The sequence below is a fragment of the Urtica dioica genome, chromosome 4 (genome assembly GCF_054948205.1).
Source record: "Urtica dioica subsp. dioica isolate 48M chromosome 4, U.dioica_male_clone48M_v1_H2, whole genome shotgun sequence".
NCBI lineage: Eukaryota > Viridiplantae > Streptophyta > Magnoliopsida > Rosales > Urticaceae > Urtica > Urtica dioica.
The window spans coordinates 9,354,678-9,370,590 of record NC_142759.1 but is presented as its reverse complement, the minus strand read 5'-3'; the positions used below and the strand labels follow the sequence as shown (position 1 = coordinate 9,370,590).

At 32.7% G+C, this 15,913-nt stretch overlaps 1 protein-coding gene across 1 annotated transcript; it reads right to left on the bottom strand.

The window, feature by feature from the left end:
• Positions 1-845: 845 nt before the first annotated feature.
• On the bottom strand, positions 846-5,007 carry SMU2 (RED family protein). Its single transcript, XM_089613045.1, has 11 exons — positions 4,850-5,007; positions 4,593-4,733; positions 4,447-4,496; positions 4,119-4,233; positions 3,727-3,775; positions 3,543-3,632; positions 3,296-3,364; positions 3,087-3,210; positions 2,161-2,522; positions 1,527-1,922; positions 846-1,448 (listed from the first exon to the last, which is right to left on the bottom strand). The coding sequence occupies exons 1-11, from the start codon at positions 4,894-4,896 to the stop codon at positions 1,161-1,163; spliced, it is 1,731 nt and encodes a 576-aa protein (XP_089469171.1). The 5' UTR covers positions 4,897-5,007; the 3' UTR covers positions 846-1,160.
• Between the last annotated feature and the right edge of the window lie 10,906 nt (positions 5,008-15,913).

Genomic DNA, 15,913 nt, shown 5'->3' with positions numbered 1-15,913 from the left:
GAATTTTTACAATACCTCTTTAAAAATCACTTCATCTTTCGCTAAAACTATCTAAAATTTTTGAGTGTGACTTATTTGCAATTGGATTGCCAATTTGTGACATAAGATGCAAATACCACATTATATTACTATCTCCAAATAGGCACAAAATTCCCTTTAAATCATTCCTGAAATACATCATGAGCTAGATATCACGAAAAAAATCTCCTTGAGATTATACTTAATACCAACTACATAAACCTAAATTGTTTCGTTTTTGTGAATATTATCTCAGAGTCTTTGAACTCGTTTTTAACGGAGACGAATGCAGTAAGACCATAATAAAAAAAATACACGCCTGATTGATGTATTCTCATAAAAAGGACGAGGAGCGAGATATTACAACAATTTTTTTTTAATGAGGTAACTCAAGTACTTTCCGCTTAAAATAAGAGTGAGAGAGAGAGAGAGAGAGAGTTACAAATATACTTCATGAATATGTTATTTTACTAAATATGTCAAACTTTTAAACCTTTCACAAATATCCATTTATATTTAATTATTTTCATACCATTTTTCTAAAATTTTAAATGAAATTGTATAAAACAAAGAAAAAGTGAAGTGAAATTGTAAACAATAAAATAAATTCAAATAAAAATGTAAATAAGGAAAATTGCTGTAAAAAGATAGATACTTTTGAATTAAAGAAATAAAACAGGTATTTGAGTTATTAAGATTGAAAAGAAAACAGGGACTAAGTTTGAAAATTAGACAAGGGAAGGTATTCGAAGGACTAAGTTTGAAAAGTAGTACAATGCGTGTGATCAATGTTGTAACTTGTAAAGTTGAAAATAGGTTTGTAAACCATCAAACGTCTAAGGTATACTAATGTAACATCGGTTGATCTCCACTGTCAATTACAAAGGATCAAATGTCTTGTTGTAATGCAAAGTTAATTTAAGGAACATTGGTCGATCTCCTCAGTCAATTCAACAAGACAACTTTATGCAACCTGTTTGATTAAACCTTCGGATCAGCTTTTCCATAAAATGCATGAGTTCATACAGTCTCCAACCAACAAGCCAATCTTCAACATTCTAACAAGACTATTTTCTGAAGACCAATAAAAAAAAAAAAAAAAAAAATCACATATAATTAATTAACAAAAATTAAAGGCTTCTTTAAACTCGAAGCTTTTTCCCGGGCTGCAAATCCTCGTCGAAATGTCCTCCTCCGTCGCCGCCGGTGTCGCCGCCGTCTTTCTCAGACTTCTTCCGGGAAAGGATCTTGTTAATCTTGTGAAGCTCGTTGTTGATCTTCTGGTCCTTGTTCTGCTTTCGAGTCTTGCGACCGTCTTGCATCTTCACCCCGAACTGGAACGCCGCCTTCGGCATCGCCTCTTTCTGCTCGTTGTACGTCGCCCACTCTTCTTCCGTCTCAAAGTCCCACCGATGAAGCCGACCTTTCGCCTATACACAAAAAACACACATCAGAGCCACGATGTTACAAGGGTTTCTTCTAGTCCTCGGGCGGGGAACGGTGCTCACTCGGCCACCCATGTCCATTTTCGACAAGTCGTCTTCGTCGTCGCTCCCGACGACCTCTCGGTTGTACTCTTGGTACCCGGGGTAGCACTCGGAATAGCTGTCGGAGATGAAATTCGGGTCCTTCTCTCGGGCGTCTTTCTCCCTCAACTGTTGGAGTCTCTGGTCGTCTCGCTTGAAAACGGATCCCAAACCGCGATCCTTCTCCTCTTGGCTCATGAAGCGCGGATCTAGCAGCTCGTTGTTTTGCTCGGCTTGCCCGTCGTAACCTTGCATGTTTTGTTGGAGGTATTGCTCGGGATAAGCCAATTGTTGCTCGGCGTACTGGTACTCTTGCCAGTCTCCCTGGTAGGCGCTGGCGGCCAATGCTTGAGCTTGTTGCAACACATCGTACGAGCTCTAAAATCGGATGAAGAAGATAATAAGTGTTAAAGAAGAGAATACAATGATAGTTTTTCGTGTGTGAGCTCTCCTTAAAGAACTTCTTCCTTCCTCTACTACACTCTCAACAATATTCATATAATGAATAACTTCTTAGTACCCCAATATCTAAAGACCTGACAAACTACCGAGTTAAATTCAGACAAGTGTTTAATTCTATATAAGAAAAATTATTTGCAATGATTGATTGACATACGGGTTCTTGCCATTCTGGAGGTAGAGCGGTTTCGGTTGGTGGGACAGGACCGTAAGCGGGTTCGGTGAAGTAGGAAGTTTTCTCCTTAATTCTTGGAGACTCTTCCATGTCCTCCGACAAAGGACTTTGGGTCTCGTCTTTTCCAGGGACGACATAGTCCACGCCGTCGCCGACAAAGATGTCATCTTCTTCTACTCTGGCAACAGTTGGGCCTTGATTCTCTCTCGAATCTGTCGGGTTTTTCCTGAGAGGAGGAGGCGGCGGTAGCACAACATCTCGTTCAGCTTTATTCTTTGATATCACATTCTTAGAGTTTGGCTTATCATCTTCTTCATAGTCGGTACGAATGACAGAAATCTTCCCTGAAATTTTTTATTATAACAGAAAAAAAAAAAATTTGTTCAGAACATAATTAAACTGAAAAAAAAGGAGAAAGATTTGAGGAATATGACAGTGTAACTATGCATATGAGAAAGAGACTACTGTATTTTAATTATTGGTGAGACACGTGACACAATAGGATGATTGGTAGGTGCTTTGTCTTCTCCGATATCACTAGTCATTCAAAAAGTAATGCTTACTAACTTCACGAGCATGCACAAGGGATACTATCTCCTATAAGTAATATTTCTCTTCCTTTTTTCTCTCTTTCTAGAAATTAATTGCTTTGATACTGATGCCATTTTCAAGAACAATAAAAGATGATGTTTCGAATTTCCCATGCAAACGGTATTAGAATTGTTCATACTTCATACACATAATAAGATGCTGTTTTCTTAACGGCCAATGCGTGGTTATAATTATATACCTCACTTATCAGGAATCGCGCTTAAATGACTTTTATCTAGTCTATATTTATACTCAATGAACCGACCACATGCCAATGTCCCTCAAGCTTCTAGCTAAGAATTTCTTACAGAAACTACCTTTTGTATTTTTGTCCTTTTTCTTCTTTTTGAGAACCTTCCCAGAAGATCCAAGACGTAGATATGACATAATTTTAGCAATCTGGTCCAGAACAGTGCCATCAAAACTTACAGTAACCAGTTCCTGCACACACACACACACGCAAAATCAATAAAATATTTTACCTCTTATAATATACCGCAGAAAAAAATATAGAAAGAGATTCAACCTCAGGCTCTGGACAGTCAGCTTTACTTTTGTGCAAGGTTGTTGGGATGTCATGAGAATAACCATTCTCCTGGTATGGCCCAAATGAGAGAGTAAAGAAAAAGAGTGTCAAATAGTTGCGCTAAGAGGATCATATTAATCACATACTACAGTCTTCAATAACCTCAATTTGGGACTTGGACACAAATCAAAATTCATAATATGGACCCGAAAACATATTGGTAAAAAGGAAAAAAAAAAATATTTACCATGTTATAAATGAATAACATTCGACCAGGTAGGAACATCTCATTTGACTTGATAATGGTCTGTGGCTTCACAATCGAATGATAAACTGACTGAAGCACGCAAAGAACTCGTCAGATAAGCAATTAATGGTCTTAAAGAGATCGGGGGCGCTGTGTTTTATCAGAGAAAAAAAAAGTAGTAAACCTTAGCAGTTGCGGTGCGAAATGCCACTCGCTGGTCTTCCTTAGATGGCCTGTGACATAAAAAGAATCTTTCAGTGCATGTTGAAACGAGGGTAGTATAATAAATGACAGAGAAGCATGAACTTTTTCATTTAAATATAGAATCAATAAATAACATTCTGACTTTCATCACCTAGACTCCGACTAAATAGAAGGAACACAAAATAAGAAAAACACAAAATCTTCACCTTAATGAAATCTACAAAACGAAAAACGCCAAGCTAAGTAAGACATAACTAGAATAAGAAAAGAATTTACCACGATGAAAATATACTACTAAGCATGGCGGGTGAAAAGCTACAACGAAATCAAAGATTTTGAAAAAGTTCAAAACAGAATTACAAAAAAAAATACCTAGGCTTCTGATCATTCTCATCATCAGAATCTGGTTTCTTGTCGATTTCACTCCGTACTTTGTTAAGCAAAGCATAATCCAATCCCTTGACCAAATGGGTGTGCTCAACATCGCCTGAGCAATATTGCACGAAACGATAACTTAGTAAAAGTATATGAAGTTCAGTGGCATCAGCACAGAATGTCCACAGATACACATGGCTTGTTCTTCTTGATTGAGCCAAGTATCAAACCGTTTCACACCTTACACCATAATATACCAAACACAATGAAAACTGAATTCGATGTCAAAATCTACGAAGAAGTCCCAATCATAAAGAACACAAACCTCCGAGGTATTTGCTCTTCTCGATGGACAATTTGTTCTCATCGGCTGACCTACAAATTTTGAAAACAAAAGAACTACAAAAATCAAAAATTCGATACCCAAAAGAAAATTGAAAAAACCGGAAAAAAAAAATATTCTATCGTAACCTTAGGGCAACAGCTCCAGGAGGAGCAACGGCGTGGAAAGAGCCTAATTCGGTCTGCTCATAATCTGGATTCTGATCCTCTCTTCGCTCCTTCGCTCGGTCTCTGTACTTTGGCGTTTCAGGTGGCTCTGATTTTTCTTCTCTGCCGCGAGACGAAAAAACAAACAGAAGTACGAATTCAATAAGTTCCCAAGGCAAGCAAAATGAGGTCGGGTTTGAGCTATACTGTGATTCTATGAATGGATTTCGAGTACTCACTTGCGACGAGCGAGTTTCTCCTTGTAGTTCTTCTTCGACGAGCTCATTGTCTTCCCGTTTCGTTGTCAGCGACTGATATAATTTGCCCTTCTTCGACCGGTTCAGCTTTGACAGAAAAATATTGTTCAAGCTCAAATACGCCTAGTATTTTAAGAAGGTAGATTGTAATTCTAAAAAAAATAAAAATTATATGCTAAAAGATTAACATAAAAAAAAAACAAAACAAATTGCGTGAAATTAGGCTATTTTTCATTTCTTAGTAAAAATATTAGAGTCGATTTTTACTAAATAGTACGTTTGCTCGATGACTCTTTGATTAATTTTGTGGTGCTCTTGGCACAGTGAGACGTTTTGTTGCACAATGAGACGCATAACTCGTGAGTTCATGAGTTATGACCCTCCTATTTATTGGAAAGAGTAGGAGGGTTTTGTATCACAAAAATAAAAGGAAATGGTAAAAAAAAAAAAATTAATAAATAAACATATGTTGGTCGAGTCGTTCGTGTAGTTTGGACGAGTCATGCGTTTGTTCGAACGGTCGTGTATGTTGCTCGGTAATACATTCAGATTTAGCGTGATTAGTGTCACACGCCTATAAAATTGGCTGGCTCAAGCCGTGTGACTAATCTGGCCCAATGAAACTCTCATTTTACATAGAGGTTTTGGCCCAAGACACACTTTGGCCCAACATTCTACAAGGTTCAAATAAGATTTCACCCAAACACATTCTAGAAGACTCTACAAGTGTCTCAAATTCAAGAATCCTCTAGAACGTGTCTAGGTTCCATGTATCCCCTACTGAACATATTAGAAATGGCATTTTTGTACTTTTCTAAGATTCTAGAGAATTCCTTACTTGTAACACTTCCTATAATTAGGAGAGCCATTTCATTTCGTAGGCATCCAAAAATCCTTCTAACCAAGCCTTGTATTCGGAGTATAATACAAAGTTCTCACTTTCAAACACTTTTGTTCTTGTTTTTCCGACTATTTTCCCCTTTTTATGCCAAGTTTTCAGGCTGACTTGTCCTATTGAGGGAGCTAAAGCCGCACGGTTTAGTCAAGTAAAACTAAGCTCGTGTGGTATTTGTTATCAAACAAAATTAATCATTATTTGTAATAAGGTACGAAATCAACTATTGTGATATGTTTGTCTGTCGGCCGATTATGGTTAGGGAACTTGAGTAGACTAGTCAATAAAAAACATAACTTTGTCAACATAGCTAATGTTTGATTTATTTTGTGGAATAGTCAATAAACCACATTAACCCATCTGATGAGACCATTATCCCTCCATTAAAATGTGCAAAGTTGACGAGATATTGAATTCAATTAAAGAATCAATTTGAAATCCTCCCGATAAAGGGAAATAAAGTCATCATCACAAAGTCACATCCACACGGCAAGACCTGAATCTCGAAAGTAGAGCAAACTAAAATCTCCAATTCAATTTGAAATCTTGTGAAACCTCATTTACGCGAAATGAAAGCTTCACTCACTATGGCGCTCGAAGGTTGTATCGTAGTCTAACAGACATTAACACAAATAAACACAAATGTACTGACATTACGTAGACATTAACAAAAATTAAAAGAAATATACACAAAATGCATTAATACAAATAAACAAAAAATATACCATCTCCAGGAACAACACCCCGGCTGGGACGGTCCTGTCGACGAGGATCTGGGCCCTTGACATTAGCACATATTTACATAAACATTAACACAAATAAACATAGATCAAGTTCCGGTCTGGATCATTTAAGATCATCACCGACCCACCTTAAACGTCGTGTCTTCGAGTCGCTGATTGGTTGTCATTGCGTTTTCGACCGGCCCGTTGGAGGCAAGGAATTGATGGAGGAGATCCGCAGCCTCATCGCGGACCTTAACGCGCCTAGATCGGCCTTGTCGTGCCTCGTTTGACGGTGGCAAGCATGGCGGCGAGCATGAAGCTGTCTCTGGTTCGACTGAGATTTTGATTTTTTTATGTTGAGAAAATTCCTTTGAAGAAGGAACGTACGAGAGTGATTGTGCGCCTTCTTGGCGGCAACATCGTTTTTGGTGCTCTTGTATTCTTCTTTGCGGCGACACTTTCGGAGAAGACGAAGCACGCGAGGTGGAGGAGAATGAGGAAGAGGAAAGAGGAGAGTTTACCATGGAGCGGCGACGAAGCTTTGGTCGCCGCCGTTAATGGCGGTCGTGAGTGAATCGGTCATTGATGTTGTTGACAACGCCATTAATGGGAAAACAACTGATAAGAGATTATGATAGAGAGAGAGACGTGAATGAAAAAGGGAATAATTATGACGTGAAAGAGAGAGAGAGAGATTATATTAAGTGAGAATATTAGCTATTTAATTTGTTATATATTTGGCTACCGATCATATTATAAAGAGAAATTGCCCCATTTGCCACCAATTTTATAACATTTTCTCACTTTCCACCAAAACATTAATTTGGCCCAAAATGCCACCGAGATGTCAACATTGTTGACATCTATGTCAACAATGTTGACATCTCATAGTGAAGGGCAAAAATAGATGTCAACATTGTTGACATAGATGGTGACATTGTGGGAAAAATTAGTCTTTTGGTGGAAAGTGGAAAAATGTTATGAAATTTGTGACAAATGGAGCAATTTCTCTATTATAAAATAGATTCCAATGAGAGAGAGAGAGAGAGAGTTAGCTATTTAAATTAGCTACTGATTATTCAAATAAAGGGCAAAATCGTAAGCAAAAATTTGATTTAATTGCAACATCATCAAAATTGGTTAGTTTGCAATTTCAATGTTCGAGGTTAGCTAATTCGTGTAATTTTTCTTACCATTATGTATCCAAATTAATAATGTCTTCATTTATAAATAGATAAAATAGACTGTGAAATTTCGGTTAGCTTTTAATAAGATGACTTGAAGAATAATATGTGTGAGAGAGAGATATCTAAAAAAATATCAACTTTCTAAAAATACAGGATATTGATTGTGTTTCCTTTTATTTAATTTATCAAATTTTTTTTCATATTCAATTTGTTTTAAAAACGTGGGCTAGTAAATATGAGAGCATTGTGGTCCTTATTAACTCGTTTATTTTCGTTAAATTCTAGATAATAAAATGAATCAAACGATAACGATGATTAGCTTGCAATCTCAAGATTTGCTAATGACTATTTTAATTCTCTTACCTTAATTACTCAGGATTACTATTTCACATGTAGTTTTGGGTGTAGAAGTAGAATCCAACAACATCATGTTTCAAACCAAGTTCACGGTTATATCAGTGCACATTCAAATGGTAAAAGACACGAGGTTGAGATGAAATGCTCATACACAGGAAGCAAGATTTGCGGCGTATTGTAATATACTCGACGTAGCGCCTCAGATCGTGCAAAAAATATAAATCGGGCGAAACACAATATACATGATCTCGGAGAGATCTCAATATACATTTTTACCTCATATTATAATGTCCAGGTGGGAGAATTAGTTTAACCGGTTAGTAGTTGATTGTGTCACACGATTATTGATTAACCTTTAGTCGTATCACTATTAAATAAATACATAGAATAAGTTTGGGAGTCTTTGCCCATATTTAGGTGTTTTGGTGTATTTTTCTAAGGGAACGACATGTGGGTATTGGGTGCTATTTTGTTGTGTTACATGTGCTTTGTTGGTTGTCCAAACCTGATGTAACATTAAATAAACAAACTTGGTTTTTAGTTGTACGTAAGCTGTATAATTATTATTATAAGAGTCTTACTTTTGCCGTCTTATAAATCTGTTTCGTCAATACTCAAAACGGCTAAAACTAGCGGTAATCCCACTGTGGCAAAACTGGCTGGCTAATTATATTTTGAAGCAAAACAAGTACTTTGGTTTCTATTTATATATAGGTTGTACTTGTACTTTATTATGTTTAAACATAATTGAAAATATTGTTAGCATGGTAACTATATTTATTATGATATTCGTAAATAAACAGTTGAATAAATATCTCATTAGAAAAATAGTCAATTTAAACGTTTGACATTGATAAATAGCCAACGTTTGGTAAATCTTAAGTAAATAGCAATTTTCATGTATTTACAGACGTAAATCTTAGATAAGTAGCCACTTCCATATATTAGGTCATGTCATTATTTACGGCTATTTACCTAAGATTTATCAAATGTTAGTTATTTAGTAATGTCAAACGTTTAAGTTGATTATTTTTTTAATTATCTGATATTTAATTATGTAATGACCCTATGTGCATTTTTTTTACTCAAATCTCCTCTAAACCCTAGTCACGCAAATAGTTGAATAAATATCTAACTATAAATATTTAACTAGGTAATGACCCTATATATATGCATTTTTTTTTACTCAAATCTCCTTTAAACCCCAGTTACGCTCTCTCTCAAAATTCAAGACTTGAACTCTCAATCTTCTCTATACATGCATTTTTTACTCAAATGTCCTTATAGCCCTAGCCACGCTCTCTCTCCCAAAAATTAATACTTGAGCTCTCAATCTTCGGTATTGTCGTCTCTCATATGATACGGAAAACTCCAGAGGTCTTGACCAATGGAGGACTCTCGATCTAAAGGAAGGTACTTGTTATCTTTATTTTTTCTTCATGTTTTGTTTTTTCTTTTGTTTATGTTTCCATAATACAGACTTCTTAGATCTGGCTTTTGTATCGTCCGATCTTTAATTCGAGTGGTTTTGAATATTTTCTTTAGATCTAAGATTTTTTTTTAGCGTGGGTCACATTCAGACAAGACTCCTAAAACCACAATTTGCAACATGCGAAGACCATCATTTCCGCTCGTGATTCGTGTAGTAATTTGATAATGACTAGTTACCTACTTAGACGGGTAACTCACTGGTTATTTTATTGTATTTATGATTGTTTGTGGTCCACTTTTCATCTTCTTCATATATTAGTTTTTTTTTTCTTTGCTTTATTCTTTTAATTTAATCATTTGATTTTTATCAATATATCTCTTTGAGGAGCCAATAATAAAAAATTTAATTAGGTGTTTAAATATTTCTCATCTTTTAAATAGCAGCTTCTTTAGTAAAAATTATAAGATCAAATTTTTTATATATAGTTGAAATTCAATAAGATTAAATACTTATGATTTATTGTAGTTTAAGTAGTTTTGACTTTTATCAATATATTTTCTTAGATGAGTGTTTTAAAAACAACAATAAAGCAAAAATAGATATATAAATTAGACTTCTAACTCGTCTTAAAATTAAGAAAATAGCCAACTTAAACGTTTGACATTGTTAAATAGCCCATGTTTGTTAAATTTTAGATAAATAGCCGTAAATAATGACGTGAATTAAAATATAGAGGTGACTATTTATCTAAGATTTACGTATGTAAATACATGAAAATGACTATTTACCTAAGATTTATCAAACGTTGGCTATTTAGCGATATCAAACTTTTAAGTTGGTTATTTTCCTAATAAACCTTTTTTTTAATATGAATTTGGTTTATAAAAAATATAAGAAAATTTTCAATATATACCCATAATAATATAATAAATTCGATTTAATATCTATAGATGCATAAATTATAATATAATACACGTTTTTACCAAAATACTTTTAAACACATAATTTTAGAAGAAAATTCCAACATCAGTGCAAGATACCGCACGAGGCTGCATGCAATTTTTTTTTTTTTTTTAAGAGTTCCGTGCGACTTTTTTTAATTGGTTTTTTTTAGATAATTTGTCAACATACATAATTTAAATTTATACAATTTTGAACATGAAAACCAAATTTAACTTTATTATAGTTATTACTCGTAAAAAAAATGAAATTTCTCAAAATATAATTCAGACATTCATTCAAATAACATATCACTTGTGCGCTATACGAAGAAAAGAAAACAAACCATTGCAAACGTGTAGTGTGAAACCACAAACAGCTCAAAGGCAGAGTTTTTGTGGTTTTTAGCTGTTTGTGGTTTGGGTATAAAAAGTGGTTTAGTGGCTGTTTAGGAGACCCGTCAATATTTGCGTTGATATCGTCCACTTTTTCTCTTGTGTTTTTGACAAGCAATCATTTCCACGTGATTACCGAGTATGGCAATTTCTGTATTTGGAGCAGAACACCTCAAGTTACTGTTTTTATTCAAGTATATAAAAAAAAATTGTATGTGCCACTTGTTGAGGAGATATATATTTGATTTTGATTACGATATTACGGTTGATTATAATCATAATAATAAAGTAATATTCCAAAGGGATTTGTCATATGCTTTGGGTTGGCCAAGGCTGGGTATATTAATATATTACCAGAGGAAACACAGGTGTTTAATGATTGGTGAACCGTGAACTGACCAACATTAAATAATAATAATTCTTAGAATGATTTAGGATAGGGATTGTGGGTTTAACTTGCGATACATGTCCTTTAAAAAAATATATATATTCCTAGTTGAAATGAAAGCTCTCTCTCCTAAAATGATAAAAGTAAAGGGGGGCAATTAGTAAGCTCTAGATTTCAAGGTTAGCTGTTCTAAACTTCTACGTCAAGGCAGGCAATGGTTAAGAAAAGAAGAATAAAAAGAAAGAAAAAATAAAAAGAAGAAGATGGAAATTCCCTTATGACCCGGTGTGACCGTGTGAGTCGATATTCAATAACTTGAAATTTAGGTTAAGGTTATAAGTTGGGCATTTTTAATGTGATTTTTAGTCAACAAGTTAAGTTTTCATGTCAAAAAAATTAAGTTTTCTAGTGAAATGATAATTATTGATTTGGTAATCTTTTTTTATAATAAAATTTTCTAGATAAATCATAAAAATACAAATAAAAGTTAAACAATTTTTTAATAAGATTTTGTTTAATTATATCTTTCAATTTTAAAAACAAGTTATTTAATTTATCAAGTACGTTTGTTTATGAGTTAGATACTTAGATATTATAAAACAAGAGTATATATATATAAAAAAAAAAAAAAAAACTATATTACTAAGTCATTAATAGTTTGAGAACTAAACTACTTAAAAAGTAAATTTGGAAACAAAATTTTACTTTTGAAGGGTTTTTTTAGTGGCTCTTTATTGATGAATAGATTTATTTGATTAATAGATTTGTACTTTATCAAAATTAGATTTTTATCTCTCATATAAACAAATATATGCCTTATACGACAATATATATATATATATATATATATATATATATATATATATATATATATATCTATCTATCTATCTACTTACAATAAAAAATCTTAGACCTTAAGAAAAAAGGTTTCGTCACAAACTCATCTAACATGTGTATCAATAATACTTTTTTTTTTTCATTCCTGCACATCCATTTATAAAATTACTTTTAAAATGACGATAATAATAATAAGTAATAACAATAAAATCCAGAATTACTGTCCTTCATAACTATAGTGAGAAATATGATACAACAATGATATTACATATTAGCCCATAACTAAAGGATGGATTATATTCTATTATCTTATGAATTAAAAGTGACAACAATAAAGATAAAAAAATATTTTAATAAAAAAAAAACAGGATAATAAATTTTGTTATGAACTTTAAAATATTTTATTAAAGAATATGTGAAAACATATTATCATATTTAAAGAGCCTTATTAAAATATAATCAAATGACTAAAAAAATGTTAGTTTAGTGCTTCTGTTTTCATTTAAATTAAGATTCTTATTATGTTTTCCTATTTTGATTTTACTTATTTTATTAATTCTCATTTTTTTTTAATTTTTTCTTCCTCTTAGATGTGTAAATATGCAAGGTCTAAAAAATCCAATAAAGTAGTCTTAAAAAAAAAAATTCCAATAAAGCTAAAATCAAGACAAGTGTTTTTTTTCCTATGCTAAGCCCCATACAATTTATTTTCCCATTTGAGATTAATATATCATATGAATTAAAATGGATGTCTTACTTATTGTACTATTTTCATAATTATAAATAATATTACGGACAACTACAACTTTTGACAAAAATAAATGTTTATATACTGTAATACTTGTTACGTCATACTGCATTTTTTATACTTAATTAGATTATTTAAAGTTTTGCATTATTTTTAATTTTAAAAATAAAATACATGATACTAAATAAAACAAATTTTGTGCCACGGGCACGGTTTAATTAAGAACTAGTATATATAAAGTATCATAGAGTGACTTTGAGTGCCGTAGAGAATTTATATGAAAATGGTAAAATATTAGTCCAAATTTTTTAGATACGATGTAGTTCGAAATCGAGTTTTTGAGAAGTAGAATCTGTATTATTATTATAGATGATAAAGCATAGTTAAAAAATACAAACTTTATGAATGAAACGAAAGTCCTTGATGAGTTAATTTCCCTGAAAAACAGTAATTATAATATATAAATATATTTTTTTAAACGATATAAATAAATAAATGAAGATAGGGAATATGGGGACAAACTAGTCTACGTGTTATGTTGATATAATAGAACCAAATATTTGTTTGAGGCTTATATTTTGGTGACTGCTTGGCACATCACTGTATAGCTCTATTATTTACCATTAAAAATAAAATTTATAATTACACCCACGTAGCATTATTGAGCCCTTCCATTATTCATCATGGCTAGCTATTCCACTTAGGGAGTGTTTGGTATTGCCCCTAATGCAATATAATGATTCAGAGATCTTATATTATATTGTTTGGTGGTTAGTTTGTAATAACATCCCTTGCCTAAAAAACATGTAATGACATCCTTTGAAAATGAAAAGGAAAAAAAAAAAGTACATATTAAAAGATATAAATATGAGATTGATGAAGAAATGTAAATCCAGGTAAATGAAGCTCTATGCAATAATTACTTATTATTCGAGTGGATCAAACTTTAAGTAACACTAAATTTCCTAAGCTGTTTTCAATCAGCCAACAATATCATTTCAAATCAATTTGAGAATTTTTAAAACATGAATTTTTGTTTTGTGGTGAACTTCAAGTAACAATAATATGGTGCATTATTAGGGCTTTGAAACGCCCATTTCTTCTAAATTTGATCTGCTGGAAGGAAATAAAAAGGTCTTGAAGATGAGAGTACAAAATAGCTTGTTTTATACAAAATGAATATTTGAAAATAAATATATAAAGCTTAGCCCCGTTTGGTTATAAATTCTAAACCTGTTTTCTATTTTCTGATTCTAAATTATAGAAAACATTTTTAAAAAACATGTTTGCTTATAGTACTTAGAAAACAAATTTAGAATCAAGTTTATTTTTCTATGAAATTTGTTTAGAATACAGAAAACAATGAAAATGTGTTTTCTATTTTATCTCTCTTATATTTTAAAACAATTGAATATAAAACATAACCAAACAATCTTTTAAAATATTCTGAAACGTAATTCTAAATCTGTTTTTTAAATTTAAAATTAGAATAGAAAAATAGAATTTAAAAATAAAAATAAATTTAGAATACTAAACCAAACGGCCCTAAACTATTGGCTTTCACTCAATTTTGAGTATCAATTGACAATAATAAAAAGACGTAACACATCACTTTATAAAAGTTTGTCATATCTCATTCATTGTCAATGAGATTCTTAACTAGACGTGATAATTAAAGAAAGAATAATAAGAGGTGAAGGTAAGATTTAAAAAAAAAAAAAAAAAAAAAAAAAAAACATAATTTGTACATTTAACAAAGTACTATCAAAATTCTCAAAAAGTTATCCTTCTCCTCAATTTTTTTTCCTAGTTCACCTAAGGTCAGCCCCGAGAATTATAAATACATATATCTTTCTTATTTTTGTTTTACTTTACTTGTAAATTCTATTTTATATTTTAGGCACATGTTTGAAGGGGTATCAATATAAATTAAGCATTTTAAACTTTAAATGATATCTCTCAAACTACAGTAAATAAGGAAAACACTAGCAATCATATGCTACTCTACTAAATATAGGTTTGCGTATTTACAGAAGTGCCAAGATCAAAATATCTCAAGCACGAAGTTTTATTTATTTTATTCAATTGCAATTGTAATTCATTGGGGTGGGTTTTTTTAGAATTATTCGTGTTAAGTTATTAATGAGCTGGAGATATACGTAAGACAATCTTAATTAAAAATAGTAATGCGTTATGCGTGCATTGACAATAATAAAATGTGTAAAATATATGATATGATGAAGATAATAAATAATAATGAATACTAATTTTGTTGGTAGCTGGAGATTGACCATTTCTGCCAAAAGGATCCAAAGCAAAATGGACTTTACAACCACAAATAGTTGGGAATTTGCCACAAGTCACGCTCTCCTTAAATCTTTGAGTCACCTGCTTCACCCGCCTTTTTTTAACCGCTCTTATAATTATTTATTAATAAGTTAGTTAATAGTGTCCTATGAGATCAGCTAATTTCTTTCTCTTGCAAATATTTAAGATAAAAAAATGCATTCAACTTATACATATAAAAATGTTTGTTCCCACGAATAGAAAGTGGGCAACGGGCGCTCTATTGACGTTTTCAAGGATCGATGGATTTCGTGCCTATCATCATTCAAAACCATCACCCCCTCACCGGACGATAACCGACACGTTAAGGTGACAACTCTAATCGACAACACTACTTGGGAGGCGGGATTGGGATAAAATCCCATCGTCTCTTCAGCCGCTAAACGTTCCTCTTATCACGAGTATCCCTTTAAGTTTTGTCGAGATGTCGGATAAGATTATCCGGCACTATGAGCGAAAAGGCATGTACTCGGTTCGGTCCAGCTATCGATATTGGTCTCCTCTTCGTCCTCACTCGACACCAGCTCCCGGCCCTTTCTGATGCTTTCTGGAAAACGCTCTGGGCCATGAAGATCCCGCCTAAAGTGAACAAATTTATGTGGAGATTGACTTCCGATTGCCAATTCTGACTTTCATGGCGCTCATCAACCGATGTATTAATTGTAGCAATCGATGTATTTTATATGGTAGCTAGGAATCTTCATCTCATGCTCTTCTAAGTTGTTCTCGATTCCGCAAAGTATGAAAATCCATTATTTTCCAAAATCGTCTCTCACTGTCTCGGTGCAGTAATATGT

Bases quoted from the DNA above. Each gene is read 5' to 3' on its own strand.
- SMU2 (XM_089613045.1), bottom strand. From the start codon at position 4,896: ATGAGCTCGTCGAAGAAGAACTACAAGGAGAAACTCGCTCGTCGCAA. The intron at 4,497-4,592 runs GTTACGATAGAA...CAAAATTTGTAG, and splicing joins CCTGGAGCTGTTGCCCTAAG to GTCAGCCGATGAGAACAAAT. The intron at 4,234-4,446 runs GTTTGTGTTCTT...AATATTGCTCAG, and splicing joins GAAGAGCAAATACCTCGGAG to GCGATGTTGAGCACACCCAT.